At 33.0% G+C, this 18320-nt stretch overlaps 3 protein-coding genes and 1 long non-coding RNA gene across 5 annotated transcripts in view; all 4 read left to right on the top strand.

Moving 5' to 3' along the window:
• cfap20dc (CFAP20 domain containing) overlaps positions 1-4288 on the top strand; it is a 35157-nt gene extending 30869 nt beyond the window's left edge. For both annotated transcript variants that reach the window (XM_073848139.1, XM_073848138.1), the window contains exons 16-17: positions 533-624; positions 4176-4288. In XM_073848139.1, coding sequence (XP_073704240.1) covers positions 533-624; positions 4176-4288 — 205 coding nt within the window. The remainder of the gene's footprint in view (positions 1-532; positions 625-4175) is intronic.
• A 454-nt stretch (positions 4289-4742) lies between these two features.
• On the top strand, positions 4743-5297 carry LOC141343719 (uncharacterized). The gene is made up of 3 exons (XR_012356797.1): positions 4743-4910; positions 4989-5092; positions 5232-5297. It is a non-coding gene; the product is annotated as an uncharacterized lncRNA (long non-coding RNA).
• A 1365-nt stretch (positions 5298-6662) lies between these two features.
• Positions 6663-12344, top strand: LOC141344630 (protein FAM3C). The gene is made up of 8 exons (XM_073849501.1): positions 6663-6675; positions 6955-6993; positions 7426-7549; positions 9659-9717; positions 9857-9907; positions 10004-10088; positions 10193-10319; positions 12249-12344. The coding sequence occupies exons 1-8, from the start codon at positions 6663-6665 to the stop codon at positions 12342-12344; spliced, it is 594 nt and encodes a 197-aa protein (XP_073705602.1).
• A 494-nt stretch (positions 12345-12838) lies between these two features.
• On the top strand, positions 12839-16379 carry LOC141344629 (uncharacterized). Its single transcript, XM_073849500.1, has 3 exons — positions 12839-13021; positions 15485-15551; positions 16147-16379. The coding sequence occupies exons 1-3, from the start codon at positions 12998-13000 to the stop codon at positions 16377-16379; spliced, it is 324 nt and encodes a 107-aa protein (XP_073705601.1). The 5' UTR covers positions 12839-12997.
• The last annotated feature ends 1941 nt before the right edge of the window (positions 16380-18320 follow it).

Raw genomic sequence — 18320 nt, 5'->3', positions numbered from 1 at the left:
GAGCTGTGTTAAGGTGTTAATATTTTTGTACACGCAGCATAACTACGATTAGTTTCCTACACAGAACTTTTGCTGTCAAGGGAAGCTGCCCACACTGCCACGCCTCGCTGATTAATTAAGCATGGTTGTCAGGGACAATGAATAAGCAGGAGTTATGCATGTGCTCAGAGGCTTGCATGTGTCACCTAGCTGTCACCGCTGCAGCAGAGCTCACTGGGAGGTCATCATCCACCTCCCTCCTGTCTCACCAGGGAGCCTGTCCATCAACACCACATGGTGCCTTGAAAAGTGTCATGTAAATGAGAGAATATGAAAGAGAGAGACATGCAAAAGGGGGGTCTTTCATTCACAACACGAGGTAACATGTTTGCAACAGAGCAGGAAATTCGAAAATGGACTTTGATGCAGCTTCAGCATAATCAAAGTACATCTCATAGGTTAAGTCAGAATAAAGTATATTTAGGACCATCAAGATACTGACAAAAATAATTATACACTATATTTTAATGACTATGTTTTAACCCTCTTGTAGAGAATGGATGGATGTTCTCAGCCCTCCGATAGTTCATCCAAATCAACAGATGGCAGATGGGAAAGGAGACCACGGCAAGGTCTCACCCAGAGGTACGACACCAAAATCCCCATCCTGGGCTCATATTCTCAACCCTTTGTTGCTAAAAATAAATCATGATCTAGATTTCTCTTGGACAGAGAGGAACTGGTACAATTACATTCGTGATTGATTATTCCTTCATCTAAAACCCACAGTGATATTTCTGTGACAAGACTTATAAACTGTTGGTGAGACAAGGTTTTTAGGATATTGAGTATTTCTAAAGGAAAGGTCTGTTTTTGAAAGTCATTGTTACAATATATATTAACTGTTACTGACCAGGAAGAAATATTTTATCATAGTTTATATGAGGTAAAATCAAACCTTCTGTTAAATTGCCTATTAAAAGCTATGGAATGGCTTTACTAGAATCAGTTTTTTAAATGGAATATACACTACCAGTCAAAAGTTTTTGAACAGTAAATTTTTTTTAATTATCTTTTGCTCACCAGGCCTGCATTTATTTGATCCAAAATACAGCAAAAAGCAGTAATATTGTGAACTATTTTTACTATTTAAAACAACTGCTTTCTATTTGAATATATTTCATTAAATGTAATTTATTCCTGTGATCAAACCTACATTTTTAGCATCATTACTCCAGTCTTCAGTGTTACATGATCCTTCAGAAATCATTCTAATATACTGATTTGCTTCAAGAAACATGTTTACTATTATTATAATTTAATATTTCAAACAGTTACAGCACATTTTCAGGATTCTTTGATTTAACATTCAAAAGCTTGGAGTCATTATATACACTCCCCTCCAAAAGTATTGGAACAGTGAAGCTAACTCCTTTATTTTTCCTGTAGACTGAAAACATTTGGGTTTGAAATAAAAAAAAAAAAAATTTATATGATACAAGAATCAGCATTTCAGTTTTTAATTCCAGGAATTTACATCTAGATCTGATACACATCTTAGAAGATAACACCTTTTGTTTGAACCCACCCGATTCTCATGTGACCGAAAGTATTGCAACAGATTGAGTTAAACAAAATTTAAGCATGTGATATAGCACAATGCGATCTCTGACCTCTCTCTCTCTCTCTCTCTCTCTCTGTGCGTTTGCGTGCATCAATTAAAGCAGCGCATTAATATAGAACGGTGATTAAACTGACTTGGAACTACCTGTGCATTAAACGGTTTTACTGCATACCTGCCAGCCAATCAGAATCCAGTATCCAGACATTCCATGGAATAAGACTTAATATTTAGTTGCAAATCCTAGAAAAGTGGGGTTTTGGACAATATTGGCATGAATCCTTTTATAATTTGTGATAATTTTACACTAATAAGGGACAACACAAACAAAACACAAAATATCCACCATTAGCAGCTATTACCGCTCTGCATAATCTGGGCATCAGAGCTGTCAGTTTATTTAAACATTGACTTGATATATTACTCCAAGCCTCCTGAAGGATTGCCCAAAGATGATTCACACTATGAAACCACATTTTGCCAGGGGCGTTTCCAGACTTTTGGGAGGGCAGTGTAGGTAAAATGCATTGCCCCTGATGAACTCCTTTGTTGTTTGGTGCTATGTTTTGGGTCTTGCTGCATGATGAAGAATTTCCCAATAGGTTTAGTTTCATCTTTCTGTAAATTGGCAGACAAAATGTTTCTGTAGACATCTGAGTTAATTTTGCTGCTGTTATGATGCCATCATATGTTACATCATGAATGAAGATTAATGAGCCCTTCCTAGAAGAAGCCATGCAAGTCCAAGCCGTGACATTGCCTCCACTGTGTTTCAGATCCTTTTTGCTCCAAACTTTAGCCTTTCCATCACTTTGGTAAAGGTTAATCTTTGTCTCATCAGTCTCTGTACTTTCTGCCAAATTCCAGCCTGGCTTTCCTATTCTTTTTGCTAATGAGTGGTTTGCATCTTCTTGTGTAGCCTCTGTACTTTTGTTCATGAAGTCTTTGGCCCTCTGGAGGTTGTTGCTGATGTCATGGGCTTGGTCTATCCATTCGAGGTTTGTTACTTAGTACACCAGTGGTTTCTTTCTTCCTCAGGATATTTCAAATGGTTGGACTATCTATGACCAATGTTTGTGCAATGGCTCTGATTGATTTTTCATTTTCTTTCAGCTTCACAATTGCTTGTTTTTCACCCATAGACAGCTCTATGGTTTTCATGTTGGTTACACGTCTAACTACAAAAGCAGGCAAAACCCAAATATGAAACTGAGCACAGAAATTCAGTGCTGTTTATTGTTTGAGTAATCATGTATTAGGACACACCAGGGCTACAAAACACACCTGTCAGTCACATATTCCAATATTTTGGTCACATGAGCAACAGGTGGGTTCAAATGAAAGGTACTATCTTTTAAGTTGTGTATCAGATCCCAATGTAAAGACCTGGAAATAAAAGCTGAAGTGTTGATTTCTTGTCTTATATATCTTTTGATGTTAAACCCAAATGTTTTCAATCTACAGCAAAAATAAAGGAATTGGCCTCACTGTTCCAATACTTTTGGAGTGTGAGTATGTATATATATATATATATATATATATATATATATATATATATATATATATATATATATATACAGTATATATGCCATAGAAAAGTGGGGTTTTGGGCAATATTGGCATGAATCCTTTTTAATTTGTGATAATTTTGCACTGATAATGGACCACACAAACTACAAAAACATATTTTATTACATAGAAAATTTTTTCGATTCAACAAAATATCCACCATTAGCAGCTGTTACAGCTCTGCATAATCTGGGCATCCAAGCTGTCAGTTCATTCAAACATTGACTTGATATATTACTCAAAGCCTCCTGAAGGATTGCCCAACGATGATTCACACTAGTTGGATACTTCTTACGGACACCACGGTCCAGTTCCTCCCATAGTAGATCAAATGGGTTAAGGTCGGGTAATTGGGGAGGCCATTCCATGACAGATATGATGCCAGCTGACTGTTCCTTCTCCAAATAGGATTTGCACAGCTTGGAAGTGTGCTTGGGGTCAATGATAAGGATTTATGCTGATATTGTCCAAAACTGGAGGGCAGTGTGTGTGTGTATACATATATATATATATATATATATATATATATATATATATATATATATATATATATATATGTATGTATGGAAAGAAGGATGTTTTAAATTATAAAAGATTTCTATTTAAGGTAAATGCTGTTTTGTCAAAGAAACCTGAAAAATTCGACTCAGCTGTTTTCAACATCATAATAATAATACATGTTTTTTGAGCAGCAAATCAGAATTTAGAATGATTTCTGAAGGATCATGTGACTGGAGTAATGACCCTAAAAATGAAGCGTAGAAATCATGGGAATAAATTACATTTTAAAATATATTCAAATAGAAAATAGTTTCAAAATGTTATTGTTTTTGCTGTAAATGCAAAAATGCATGTGAGTAGAAGAGACTCATTTAAAAAACATTCAAAATCTGTGTGTGTGTATATATATATATATATATATATATATATATATATATATATATATATATATATATAAAAATATTATTTTATTTTATCTCTCTCTCTCTCTCTATGCTATCCACAGGGTCTACATTACAAAACAACAGTGGAGAGGAAGAGTTTCTCAATTTAATGTATGACCCCTGCCTCAACTGCTACTTTGATCCACTATCTGGGAAATATTACGAACTGCTCTGATCCTGAGATGAGCTACAGCTACAACCATGTTGTTCAATACTGCCATTTATATGTATGGATTTAAGTTTTGGCATGTTGTCCATCAAAACATTTAATGATTTTAACAGAAAATTGTGATTTAAAATGTTTTTTTTTTTTTTGTATCTGTTTCTAATATAATATTAATTTTAAGTAATATATTCACATTTAAGCATGTTTGAGCTCACAACAGACAAATGTTTTCAGTAAGCAAGAAATAAACTCAACTGTTTCAATATATTTGAACTTTTTTATTATTCAAACTTGTTTGAGTATTATCTAAAACAAACTAAAATTATTGAATATTTGCACAAATTTAGTTTTTTTTAATCTTCACTTTGTTGACGGAAGTCTTCGCCTTACCGCACGATCGGCCAATCAGGCACCAGTTACTCCTTTACGTCATTTGACAGGTGGAATCACTAGGAAGTAAACATCTATAATGGCGAGAAAGTCCTTCAAGTTAAGCCACTGGTCAAATATGTTACTAAGTTTGATTTTACATAGTATTTTTTGTCAGTTCGCCTTCGCCTCTTCGTCATATCGCGAATCTAGACAGTCGGAAAGTTTGGAGAAGCCCACCTCAGCACCAAATGATCAACAGGTTTGTTACTGAGTTTGTTGCGTCAGTCACTACTCTATCAGTTTGCATACCTACTATCCACGATCTGTTGTTTCGCAGGTTGTAAGACTCCATTCAGGAGTAATCGCGTCTGTTGTGGTCGTTATTGTTGGTGCAACAGCAGCTGCTGTCTTCATCATACGGAAATACTGCTGTCCGAAGAGGTAAATGTTTTGACAGTGCAACCTAACCTTACAAACCTGTCACCGAAGTTGTTGCATTTATACGAAAGTTAATCATTATAAATCGATGTTTGTTGCCAAATTAGTAAGTGACAACTAACTTTAAACCATTTTATTCCAGTAATGTTACATATAGATATTCAGAGCTACGACAAATGGAAGAACAAAATGCAGCCAGGGAAGAGAATTCAGATGAGGTTAGTATGTGTGACTTTGTTTTATATATATATATATACTCAGTTTTTGTTCTTAAACTGGACTATGTTCTTTTCTTTCCACAGGACCTTTTGGAGTGAATCGTGTAGCACTTTTCGTTTCTCTTCCTTTTTAATACGGTGACATTATATGGCCAAAAGCATCACATGGGTCATTTAAAAACCACCAGGAGTTCCTGAAATATTTATCTCTGCTCCACCATTTTTCAGCTCGGATATGTCCAGCAACCAGTTAAAATTAGCTGGTTAAATTTGGCAGGATTCAAAGGCTAAAATCCCCTGCATGAAAGCACTGTGGGGAATGGTTCAGAAATATTAAGATGCTCATTAGAGATAGAAGTTACTATATTTATATAAAAAAAAACTGTTATGATTGCTTAAAACTTGGTCAACACTGGAACTTCTTTTTAAATGCACTCCTTGAAGAACTTTTTTCTTGAATTTCTCAATGCAAAGCACATTGTACCAAAGTCTGTTGAAATGATTGTTCCTCTATTTATTGTGCCTTTTCTTGATTTTACGACCGCTTCATGATCTCAGGGTTGTTCCCATTGGATACTGTGAACAGTGCCACCAATACCAGAAGCACATCTTGAATAAGCACAAACCAGTCTTGTAACAGTGATGATGCTGTTGACTCTGCTTTTCAGTGCCTTACTGAAATTTGTTACTGTATATTTTAACTCTGTGGTATTTAAATAATCTGCACTCATATACTGGTATTGGTATTTACTAATGGCAGTGTTTGACTTCAATTCACCTCTATTTTATTATGACAATGTTGATAAAGAATTATTATGTGCAGTCCAGAGCTCCAATGATGTTTCTATGAGCTCAGTTTATGATCGGAAGTATTTTTGATGATTGAATTCTCTTTAGATTTTAATATTGCACTTTTGTCTGAGACTGAACTACTGACTACTTTAAAAACAGTTTGTTTAACTGAAAAGGAATAAAATTCTAAACATTAATACTCCTTTTGTGTTTGATAAATATGCTTACACTTTTCTTAAAGATAGCCAGAAGAGGGCAGCACACAACTGGAAAGTCATTTTGCATGCAACAGCACATCTGTCTCTAGTTGACAAGGTTAGGTTATGTGAGGTTAGATTTGTTTGTATTTAATGGCGAAATTTACCACACCTTTACTACACAGTAGATCTTGTCAGGTTAGTTTCATCATGAAACACCGATATTCCAGAGAACTTTCAAACAGGTAACAACTCAGGAAATACAGGAAGAAATTTTGGTGTTTTCAGCCAGTTGCATTTTAGGCCATTGTATTATATTTGTTTCAGGCAAGTGAGAAGCCCAGAAGTTATTTTGCTCCACCAAATATGCGATTTAAAGGTAAAGAAAACATTTTTATCATTTCTGATCCATTTGTGTGCATAATTTGCATTTAATAAATTTGTGTTTTCCAGATCGTGTGTATTTTCTCACAACAATGCTGATCATTGTAATATGGTGTTCCTCAATAATCTGGTCAAAACTTCAAGACACTGCGAAACGTTCATGTAATGTACATTGTGATCACATCTGACAGCTTTTTAATCTAACATTATTAAAATGTATTTTATTACTGTTATGTTTTAGTTTGTCTAAGATTGGGATTGTTTTATATTCCAGATGAAGCTGATGATTTTGTGACAGACTGTGACAATCCAGGTAAGCTTTTTATGCTTATTTATGGATGAGATGGAGTTTAAAGTGATAGTTCACCCAAAGTGAAATTCTGTCATTAATTACCATCAGACCATGCATAGACAGCAATGTAGCTGAAATGTTCCCAGGGCCAAAAACAGTCCATGTGACATCAGTGGTTCAACTGTAGTTTTACAAAGCTAGGAGAATGATTTTTGTGTGCAAGGAAAACAAAAATAACATTTCAGTTGCGTTGCTGTCTATGCAGGGTCAGAAAACTCTCGGATTTCATCAAAAATATCTTAATTTGTGTTTTGAAGATAAAGGTCTTACAGCTTTGGAACAACATGATGAGTAATTAATGACTGAATTTTCATTTTTGGGTGAACTGTCCCATTAAGAAAAGCTTATTAGGGTGCTTTCAGAACTTGTTTTTGTTCGTTTTTTTCTGGACAGGTCTATTTACGTCTCATTTTGGTTGCTGTCCACATAATCACTGCCCTGTCAACCACTTCCCCTTCCACCTTCACAGCGGCGTAGCCAACGTGGTGGCTGCAAAAATCTGCTTTAACAATACAATGTAAGATCTTTTACATCCTGTAGCTTACTCATCATGACACGGTGCTGATTTAAATTAGTAGTTCACCAAAAAATAACAAATCTGTCGTTATTTACTCATCCATATGACTTGACACAGAATGAAATATTCATCAGAACATTCATGCCCATGAAAGTTTACAGAGGGATATTGTATGCATATATTTAAATATTTTCACTGAATAACAACAGCTGTTTCTCACACAAACCTGTTGTATGGCTTGCCGCACATACATCCTGGATTGCTTAGATTACATTTAGATTTAGATTAGTTTTTCAAAATGTATTTATTCAGTAATTGAAAAAAAAAGTATCAGTATAAATCTTTTAAACTGAAAACAATTACATTTATGCAGTTAAGAACTATGAACATGATTTAAATATGGATCTACACTCTTAAAAATAAAGGTGCTTTAAAAGGTTCTTCAAGCAACACCGTAGAAGAACCATTTTTGGTTCCACAAAGAATCATTCAGTCAAAGGTTCTCTAAAGAACCATTTCTTGCTTACCTTTTTATAATCTGAAGAACCTTCTTTGCCACAAAGAACCTTTTGTGAAACACAAAGGTTCTTCATATGTTAAAGGTTCTTTATGGAACCATTTAGACAAAAAGATTCTTCTATAGCATCGTGAAGCACCTTCATTTTCAAGAGTGTAGCTGTGGAACAAGCAAGATTCAGATTTAAATGTATGAATTAAAACAAATCAGATTTATTGATTCTATACACTGCTGTATATAAGATTTTTATGTTTTTTAAAGAAGTTTATGAAGTTTTATGAAGAAGCTTATGCTCATCAAGGCTGGATCTATTTGATAAATAAAAAAAAAAGATTTTTTGTGTAATATTATTGCTATTTAAAAGAAATATTCTAGTTTAATATACTTTTAAATGTAATTTATTCCTGTGAAGCAAATCTGAATTTTCAGCAACATTAATCCAGTCTTTAGTATGACTTGATAAAAATCATTCTAATATGCTGATTTATAATCAATGTTGTAAACAGTTGTGCTACTTTATTATTATTTTTTTTTTTTGGGACCTGTAATACTTTTTTTATGATTCTTTGATAAATAAAAACTTAAAAAGATGTTTACTATTATTTTAATTTAAAAATTTAAGTAATTAAATTAACTTATATTATTAGGAAAGATGTCTATTTTGAATAAATGCTGTTCTTTTGAATGTTTTATTCATCAAAGAATCTAAGAAGCACTGATAAAAAATTAAGCATATTAGCATGATTTCTGAAGGATCATGTGACACTGAATATCTGAGTACATGCTGATGAAGAAGTTTATGAAGTTTTATGAAGCTTATGCTATTTGATCAAAAAAATAAAATGTTATTGCTATTTAAAAAAAAAAGTTTTCTAGTTTAATATACAAATATATACAATATACAATATAATATACACATATAATTTATTCCTGTGAAGCAAAGCTGAATTTTCAGCAACATTACTCCAGTCTTCAGTATGACCTGATCCTTAAGAAATAATTTTAATATGCTGATTTATAATCAATGTGGAAACAGTTGTGGTGCTTTATTTTTTGATAAATAAAAAGTAAAAAAAAAAAAACAGTGTTTATTCAAAATATACATTTTGTGTTACAATTTACACTATGATTAAACAATTTGGGTTTAGTATTTTTTTAAACAAATAAAAATAAATTAAATTAACTTATATTATTAGAAAATATTTCTATTTTGAATTTTATTTATCAAAGAATAAAAAAAAGTTTCCAGCAATAATAATAAAAAAATCAGCATATTAGAATGATTTCTGAAGGATCATATGCCACTGAAGATCAGAGTAAAGGCTGATGAAAATTCAGCACTGCGTCACAGAAATAAATTATATTTTAAAGTAGATTAAAGTAACAGTGTATAAACCTGGTTAAAACACATTCAGTTTATTAGCACTATAACAGAAATCTCTAACTTGTTTAATTCATGTGTGACTGACAAATATGCATCATTTTAAGTTGTATTGAGATAAATGTTGACAGTTTAAATTTTTGGATTAAATATTTAATTGAATAGTGATAATAGATGCTAAATGAGCGTTAATGTTTTTAAATCTTTACAGCATCATGGGTGGCATCAGGAATAATGCAGGACAAGGGCTGAACATTGTGTTAGCAAATGGTTCGTTTGTTAAAAATAATTACACAGGATTTCTTTTTTCTTTTTTTAATTTTTCATTTTTTCAAACCCATCTGGAATCATTTTCCTATTTACTTATGAAAATAAAATTTAATTTAATTAACCGACTCTCTTTTCTCAGGTGAAACCGGTGAGGTTTTAGGAAACAAGTACTTTAATCTGAAATCTAGAGGTAGGTCTCTTGTAACTCTGTGTGCTAGAAATTGAATCAAACAAGATGTGAAGCAAAACTATCCTGATGTATGGAACCGCTTGTTTGTCCTTCAAGGTCCCAAGAAATTACTTGCCTATCTAAAGACACTAAAGCCAGGAAATATAGTGCTTGTGGCCTCACACATCGACCCTACACCAAAGTAAAAATGTGACAGCCTTCACACACCATCAACATGATTAACTTGGCTTTAGAGTTGAATTATTCATACACGTCTCACTTCCACTGCCATCGTCTCTTTTCCAGGCTGAATGATGAGATTAAAAACATATTTACTGCACTGGGCAGCACAATGGTCAAATCCCTGAAGCCCAGGGATAGCTGGGTATTCGCAGGCGCCTATGGAAAAATGGAAGCTGGTCCTTTTGAAAAGGTTGGAACATGTTTTTCATCATATACTTATATTTAACTTGGGTTTCATTTCAGTGCGCAAAATACTTTTTATTTATTATTTACAGTCAAAGTCAAAAGTTTACGTACACCTTGCAGAATCTGTCAATTATTTGACCAAAATAAGAGGGATCGTACAAAATGCATGTTATTTTTTATTTAGTACTGACCTGAATAAGATATTTCACATAAAATAGGTTTGCATATATGAGAAAATAATAGATGAATTAAAAAAAATGACCCTGTTCAAAAGTTTACATACACTTGATTTTTAATACTGTGTTGTAAACTGAATGATCCACAGCTGGTTTTTTTTATTTATTTTTAAGTGGTATTTGTTTGAGTCCCTTGTTTGTCCTTAACAGTTAAACTGCTTCCTGTTCTTCTAAAAAATCCTTCAGGTCCCACACATTCTTTGGTTTTTCAGCATTTTAGTGTATTTGAACCCTTTCCAACAATGACTGTATGATTTTAAGATCCTTTTTTTTTCACACTGAGGACAACTGAGGGACTCATATGCAACTATTACAGAAGGTTGAAGCACGCACTAATGCTGCAGAAGGAATAACGATTTTGGAATTTAAAGATTAGGGTAAATTGAACTTATTTTGTTATCTGGGAAACAAGTATCTTCTGTAGCTTGTATGATATTTAGACAAAATAAGAAAAATGTACACATCTTCATTCTGTTCAAAAGTTTACACCCCCGGCTCCTAAAGGAGTAGTTCACTTCCAGAACAAAACAAAATTTACAGATAATGTACTCACCCCCTTGTCATCCAAGATGTTCATGTCTTCCTTTATTCAGTCGTAAAGAAATTATGTTTTTTAACATCAACTGTTCAACATCCAATCGTTTCGCTAGATAAGACCCTTCTTCCTCTGCTAGGATCATTTAGAGCCCTTTGAAGCTGCATTTAAACCAGTGTTGTTTTTGACAACCATCTTAGATTTAGTCTTAGTCTTAGTCTTTTGGACTAAAATGCTTCTTAGTTTTAGTCAAATTTTAGTCACTTCTATATGTGATAGTTTTAGTCCAATTTTAGTCGACGAATAGTCAAAAAGGTTTTAGTCAAAAAAAGGGGGAAAAGTAGTCTTTTAACAAATTAATGTAGGTCAGTAAGTATTTTGCTGTTGGGTAGTGTCACTTATAAGTTCTAAAAATAGCAGATCTATAGTTCAACACAGTGTGAGCTTCCGGATCGACTATTTTCACCAATAATTACAATAATGAAGGAATGTTTTAGAACATAAAATACAAACAAGGATGGAATGCTAAAATGGCTTGCCATACTAGTATAGCAAAGAGTATTTAATGCTAAAACGGCTTGCCATAGCGTCAGATACTTTTTAAGTTTTAATTGGCATGCACAATAAGCAGAAATGTCATGCATTTTAAATGGACCACCCACTAACATTTTCAGTCAACGAAAACTCACACACGTCTCGTCATGTTTTAGTCATCAACGAGCCATTTTTATCTCGTCATCGTCTCGTTATCGTCATCAAAAAAAGTGGCGTCAACTAAATGATTTCGTCATCGTCATCGTTGACGAAAACAACACTGATTTAAACTGCATTTTGGAAGTTCAAACTCGAGGGCACCATAGAAGTCCATTATATGAAGAGAAATCCTGAAACGTTTTCCTCAAATAACATCATTTCTTGTACGACTGAAGAAAGAAAGGAGCATCAGTGAGTATTTTCTCTGGTGGACTATATGTAAACATCTTTTATGTGAAATATCTTATTCAGGTCAGTACTAAATAAAAAACAACATGGATTTTGTATGATCCCTCTTATTTTGTTGAAATAATTAACATTTTTCAGATTCTGCGAGGTGTTTGTAAACTTTTGACTTCAACTGTATATTTTTTAGTTTTAAGTTGGCTGTTTTCTCTGTTGTGTTTAGTTAATTCAAAATGATATGAGGAGCAACGCGTATGAAGACTGGCCAGCGATGGCGGAGGTCATTGGCTGCTTTCCCAGAATATCTGAGACTGAATAAGCTACATTAGCCAACCTCATATCACCACGTTTGGGACATTTGAAAATAGGACATTAACAACACAGTATCATTTTTGCCTTTGCTATCTTTCCTCCCAAATAAAAAAACTGAAGGAATAGTTTACTCTCGTATTGCAAATTCATATGACTTCCTTCAATGGAACACATTGGGCAAAATGTTTGCGCTGCTCTTTTACAAACACTGAAAGAGCAACATTTTGCCACTATGATAATATTATAAAACAAAAACAGATTCGAAAGATAATACAGTTGATTTTTTTGTCATGCTGGATTGCTTCACATTAGTTCTTTTATATGAGGTAACAATGTTGCTGTTGACATTAACAATGAAGGCTGGAAAACGGGAAAGTTTAACACAGTCCCTTTTTTCACTCCCCCCTCCTGCTGGATTGTAGTACCAGTTAAGACACTGTATCCACTCAGGGTTGTAAAAGTGTGTGTAAGTGCGTGCAAGTGTTTGTGTGTGTGTGTGTGTGTGTGTGTGTGTGTGTGTGTGTGTTTGGGTTTGCTTGGCGGGATGTACATCCCCCTCCTGCTTCTCCTCTTGCTCTGCATGAAAATAGCAGGTGGAATCCCAGAGAAGTTGTTTCTGGAACAATCCTGAGGCACTGAGCGCTCGGCAGGTTTGGAATCATGGGAGTGACCCATGGAAAGAAAGTAAGAACATTTTAATCCAGTTTGAAGAACCTGTTTGTTGCTATGTTATGAGTGTAAGTCATACATCTCCTCTAAAGATCTGACAGGACTTGAACTCTGTTACACAAATGGATGATTGTAAAAGGCCGGTGTTTTAGGCTTAAAATTCTGAAATTTATGAGGTGAGATGGTTTCTTTTGTTTGTTGCTGTTTTTCCTGTTTGTGTGACTTCTAATCACAAAGTTTGAGCATGAGATATTTATTCTAAAATATAAGCTAAATATTTTTATAATAATTTTTATAATATTCTATTATGTATATGTGACACTGGACCACAAAACCAGTCATAAGGGGCAATTTTTTTTTATAAATAAGCTTTTCATTGATGTATGGTTTGTTAGGATAGGACAATATTTGGCCGAGATACTATACTATTTGAAAATCTTGAATCTGAGGGTCCAAAAAAAATCTAAATATTGAAAAAATCGCCTTTAAAGTTGTCCAAATGAAGTTCTTAATAATGTATATTAATAATCTTAATTAAACTTAATTAAAATTAAGTTTTGATATATTTGTGGTAGGACATTTACTATCTTCATTGAACATGATCTTTACTTATTATCTTAATGTTTTTTGGCATAAAAGAAAAAAAGATAATTTTGACCCATAGAGTGTATTTTTGGATATTGCTACAAATATATTTATGACTGGCTTTGTGATCCACATATGTGTATACTTAAAAATGCACAATAAATGACGAGTTAAGTGTCTTTAAAATTCATTTGGTTTCAGTTCTTAGGAATATGTGTGAAAAATCAAGGTGCATCAGCAGTGTTATTTTAGTATTATTAATATACTAGTATAGTCTTTATTATTAATTTAATCATTTGAATTTGTTATGGTTTTTTTTATATTTTCTGTTTAATTTTAGGTAAATTTTTGGTAACTTTGTTATGTGCCTTTGACATTATTATTATTATTATTATTTATTATATTTTGTATTATTTATATACTGTTATAGTCTTTATTAATAATGTAATATTTTGAATTAATATTTTATATTTTCAGTTTAATTTTAGGTTAATTTTTTATTACTTTGTTATGTGCCTTTGACATTATTATTATTTATTATTATATTTTGTATTATTTATGTACTGTTATAGTCTTTATTAATAATGTAATAATTTGAATTAGTTTTTTTGTTTGTTTTGTTTTTTTCAGTTTAACTGTAGGTATATTTTTGGTAACTTTTGTGCCTTTGACACGATTATTATTTTTATATTTTGTATTATTTATGTACTGTTATAGTCTTTATTAATAATTTAATATTTTGAATTAGTTTTTTTCAGTTTAATTTTAGGTAATTTTTTATTACTTTGTTATGTGCCTTTGACATTATTATTATTTATTTTTATATTTTGTATTATTTATATACTGTTATAGGTTATAGTCTTTATTATTTAAAATTTTGAATTGATTTTTTATATTTTCTGTTTAATTTTGGGTATATTTTGGTAACTTTGTTATGTGCTTTTGACATTTATTGGTAGTAGTAGTAGTATTATATTAAGGTTTTATTAAAAGTATTACATTAAGGTAGGATTTGAAGTGGATCAAAACCTTTCATCAAAGTTGTCTTAAGACAAGAAGGGGTATTGTTTTGGTTGTTTTTGGCAACTTTAATAAAAGGTTTTGATCCACTTCAAATGTTGACTACTATATATTTTTTCTGATTTATTTTGATTAACAAAAATATTTTTAAATAAATTTAGTTTTAGTTAAAGATAATAACCCTCCACTATAGCAACTAAACTTACATTCTTCTCAACTCCAGATGTCTTAATCTGTATAGCTTTCATGTCTTTTGGCTTCTTTTAGTGTATAAAAGTATATATTTAGTTGCAATCTGCAACATTAACCTCGTTTGAATACTTTGATTCATTTCTGATTTTCTTTCCCGTGGTGATTTAGTCCAAGGACTCCTCGTGACTTTCCTGACACAATCACATTCTAGACAGCAAACAGATTATGAAGGGAAAATGGAGAGTTTGTTTGGCAGGGCCAGTAATGAGGTGGCTAAATGCCAGCTGCTCCCAAAACCATTTTAGTCCAATATGATCAACCCAGCATGGTGTTAGAACACACACACATACCCACAATGCCTCCCTTGTGTTAGTGTAAATGTCTCTCAACACACAGGGCTATTGTGCTGTTCATCAACAGCTTTAGAGATTATTTTCGATCGTTTGGATGGACAGATAAGGATGAGACATGCAGTGCGATGTCCTTTAATCATTTTTTGGACACGATAATAGTAATAATATGATTTTTGTATGCTACTGTGATGGCAATACATGGTATTACCATTGTAAGTATGTTAATCATACAGTAACATGATATTATGCTATCACTATAAAGCACATGTAGTTGTTGTATTTTGCCTTGTGATTAAATATAATGACTTACATCCGTTTTCTTTCACAGGCAGATCATAATCATCAAAGTCATAATCCCGCTTGTGTTCAACCACTTATTGGACCTGGTGAATCAGGTTTTCCATGTTCCTTTCATATTATTTAATGCAATTACACTGATTAATGGTGCTTTTCAGTATTACTACTCATGCTTGAACAAAGGTGTATTTGGATGATATTGGCTGTTTTAAAGGAGAGTTTTTAACAATTAGCTGAAAGTTTCACCCTCAGGCCATCAAATTTGAGTTTATTTCTTTATTGAAAGAGATTTTTTAAAAATTTGCATTATGCCACATTTATGCCACTCCTCTGCAGTAAATGGGTGCCGTCAGAACGAGAGTCCAAACAGCTGATAAAAACATCACAATAATTTTCAAGTAACTCATACAAATCCAGTCCATCAATGAACATCTCGTGAAGTAAAAAGCTGTTTCTAAGAAACAAATTCTTTATTAAGATGTTTTATATTAGCTGAAGTCCTCACTTGAAACCAAAATTGTTTTTCCAGTGAAAAAGTTGTCTTGCCTGAATCAGGAGATAAATATGCACCATTTACAAGCAAAAACAAAAATTTGTTCTCAAAACAGTTCTAAAAAAAAAAAAGTTAATTTAAATTTTTTTGATGAACTATTCCTTACAGAATGCTGTTTTTTGCTTTTCTCGCTCATTTAGATTTAGTCTCTGATCTTGTATCCGTGATAGACCCTGATCAGAGGTGGTCCAGAGAAGAGGATTTATACCAGAGCAAGTTGCTTCCTGAGCAAACGGACAGCGGTTACTATGAGGAGCTCATCAGGCCCAAAAAGCTCCACAATCCCATCAAAGCGTCCAAGAGCCACCGGGAGCTCCAGCGAGAGCTGATTATTACACACAAAAGGTGCAGACTGACCCAGAATTTGAGCTGAAAGCATGTTCACATTTTGAAGCATGAACAAGCTTAGTTGCAGCCTTAATTTATCACCTGACCCAATTCCTAATCTCACTTCAAACATGTGCCTGCAGAGGACTGCTGAGTTTATGTTTCCCTTGCATGTACATGTTTTGTCCAACAGATGGCAATACAGTCAAAGTTGTGAGTGCAGTTAATGTAGTTTGTATGGAGCCTCAGGCTTGGTGTTTCCCTCTTGTGGATACTTCAAAAAAAGGCCAAACGCATTTTCTTATAAATTATTGCTGGATGTGGTGTTTTTGAAGTGATGCAACTGGAATCAACCCTATTTGCTTCCTCAACTCACACAACTTATCCATCTTACTCTTTAAAGCGGAAGTAAGCTTATGGGCGAGACCTACAGTCCATTAGACGCTATAGGGAAATAACGAGAATAACAACATGAAGTAAACCATAAAACAGTTTGCACTACAAACCAGTGTGCTCATAATTGAGATACAGTACAGTAAAATAATATGGTAAGACGCATCTATTTACAATATCAAGCTGCAAAACAAGCTGTTTTGTACAGCTAAAAATAGCTGGACGCAGGTGAGACCAGAAGCCAGACCCATAAAATGTACAAATGTCTGTGCCCACTTTTACGGGAAATAAAAGGTGGATAGAGAAGGAAACTGAAATGGTTTCCCCTCTGGCTGACATCACTAAGGCTGTGAGATTAATAAAGATTAAAGATTAATAAAAACAGTAACAAATAGTAACTTGAAAAAAGGCTTAACATTTTTAATAGTTAAACTATAAGAGTTTGTGATCATTATCCATGATACAATTGAAGAGATAGCATAAGTTGAGATGTCCTTAAGGGTGAACTTGACCTTCATTGTTCACATCCTGGATTTATTTGCATTGAATGAACAATTTCTTTTATATGAGATATACAGTTGAAGTCAAAAGTTTACCACCTTGCAGAATGTTAATTATTTTACTCAAATAAGAGGGATCATTCAAAATGCATGTTATTTTTATTTAGTACTGACCTGAATCAGATATTTCACATAAAAGACATTTACATATAGTCCACAATAGAAAATAATAGTTGAATTTTTAAAAATTACCCTGCTCAAAAGTTTACATACACTTGATTCTTAATACTGTGTTGTTACATGAATGATTCACAGCTGTGTGTGTGTTTTTCTTTTTTGTGATAGTTGTTCATGAGTCGCTTGTTTGTCCTGAACAGTTCAACTGCCCACTGTTCTTTAGAAAAATCCTTCAGGTCCCACAATTTATTTGTTTTTTCAGCATTTTTATGTATTTTAACCCTTTCCAACAATGACTGTATGATTTTAAGATCCATCTTTTCGCACTGAGGACAACTGAGGGACTCATATGTAACTATTACAGAAGGTTCAAACACTCACTGATGCTTCAAAAGGAAACACAGTGCATTAAGAGCCAAGGGTGTAAACTTTTAAACAGAATGAAGATGTGTACATTTTTCTTATTTTGCCTAAATATCATATTTTTTTCAGTTAGTACTGCCTTTCAGAAGCTACAAAAGATACTTGTTTCCCAGAAGACAAAATAAATTATATTTAATCTGATCTTCAAATTCAAAAAGTCTCTTAATGCATTGTTTTTCCTTCTGGAGCATCAGTGAGTGCTTGAAACTTCTGTAATAGCTGCACATGAGTCCCTCAGTTGTCCTCAGTATGAAAAGATGGATTTGAACATCATACAGTTGTTGAAAAGGACGAACAAGGGACTCATGAACAACTATCACAAAAAAAAAAAAAAAAAACAGCAGCTGTGAATCATTCAGGTAATAACACAGTATTATGAATCAAGTGTATGTAAACTTTTAAACGGGATATAATAATTATAATTATTATTTAATTTTAATTTAATTATTTAATAATTATTTTCTCTTGTGGACTATATGTAAATGTCTTTAATG

Source organism: Garra rufa, chromosome 10 (genome assembly GCF_049309525.1).
Source record: "Garra rufa chromosome 10, GarRuf1.0, whole genome shotgun sequence".
In the NCBI taxonomy this organism is placed as follows: Eukaryota; Metazoa; Chordata; class Actinopteri; order Cypriniformes; family Cyprinidae; genus Garra; species Garra rufa.
Note: the sequence above shows the minus strand (reverse complement) of the source record. Positions and strands in the feature narration are given on the sequence as shown.

Coding starts and splice junctions, on each gene's coding strand:
- LOC141344629 (XM_073849500.1), top strand. CDS start 12,998: ATGGGAGTGACCCATGGAAAGAAA. Junction 13,022..15,484: donor GAGTGACCCATGGAAAGAAA/GTAAGAACATTT, acceptor TTTCTTTCACAG/GCAGATCATAATCATCAAAG. Junction 15,552..16,146: donor TATTGGACCTGGTGAATCAG/GTTTTCCATGTT, acceptor TCGCTCATTTAG/ATTTAGTCTCTGATCTTGTA.
- LOC141344630 (XM_073849501.1), top strand. Junction 10,089..10,192: donor CACATCGACCCTACACCAAA/GTAAAAATGTGA, acceptor TCTCTTTTCCAG/GCTGAATGATGAGATTAAAA. Junction 10,320..12,248: donor AAGCTGGTCCTTTTGAAAAG/GTTGGAACATGT, acceptor TGTTGTGTTTAG/TTAATTCAAAATGATATGAG.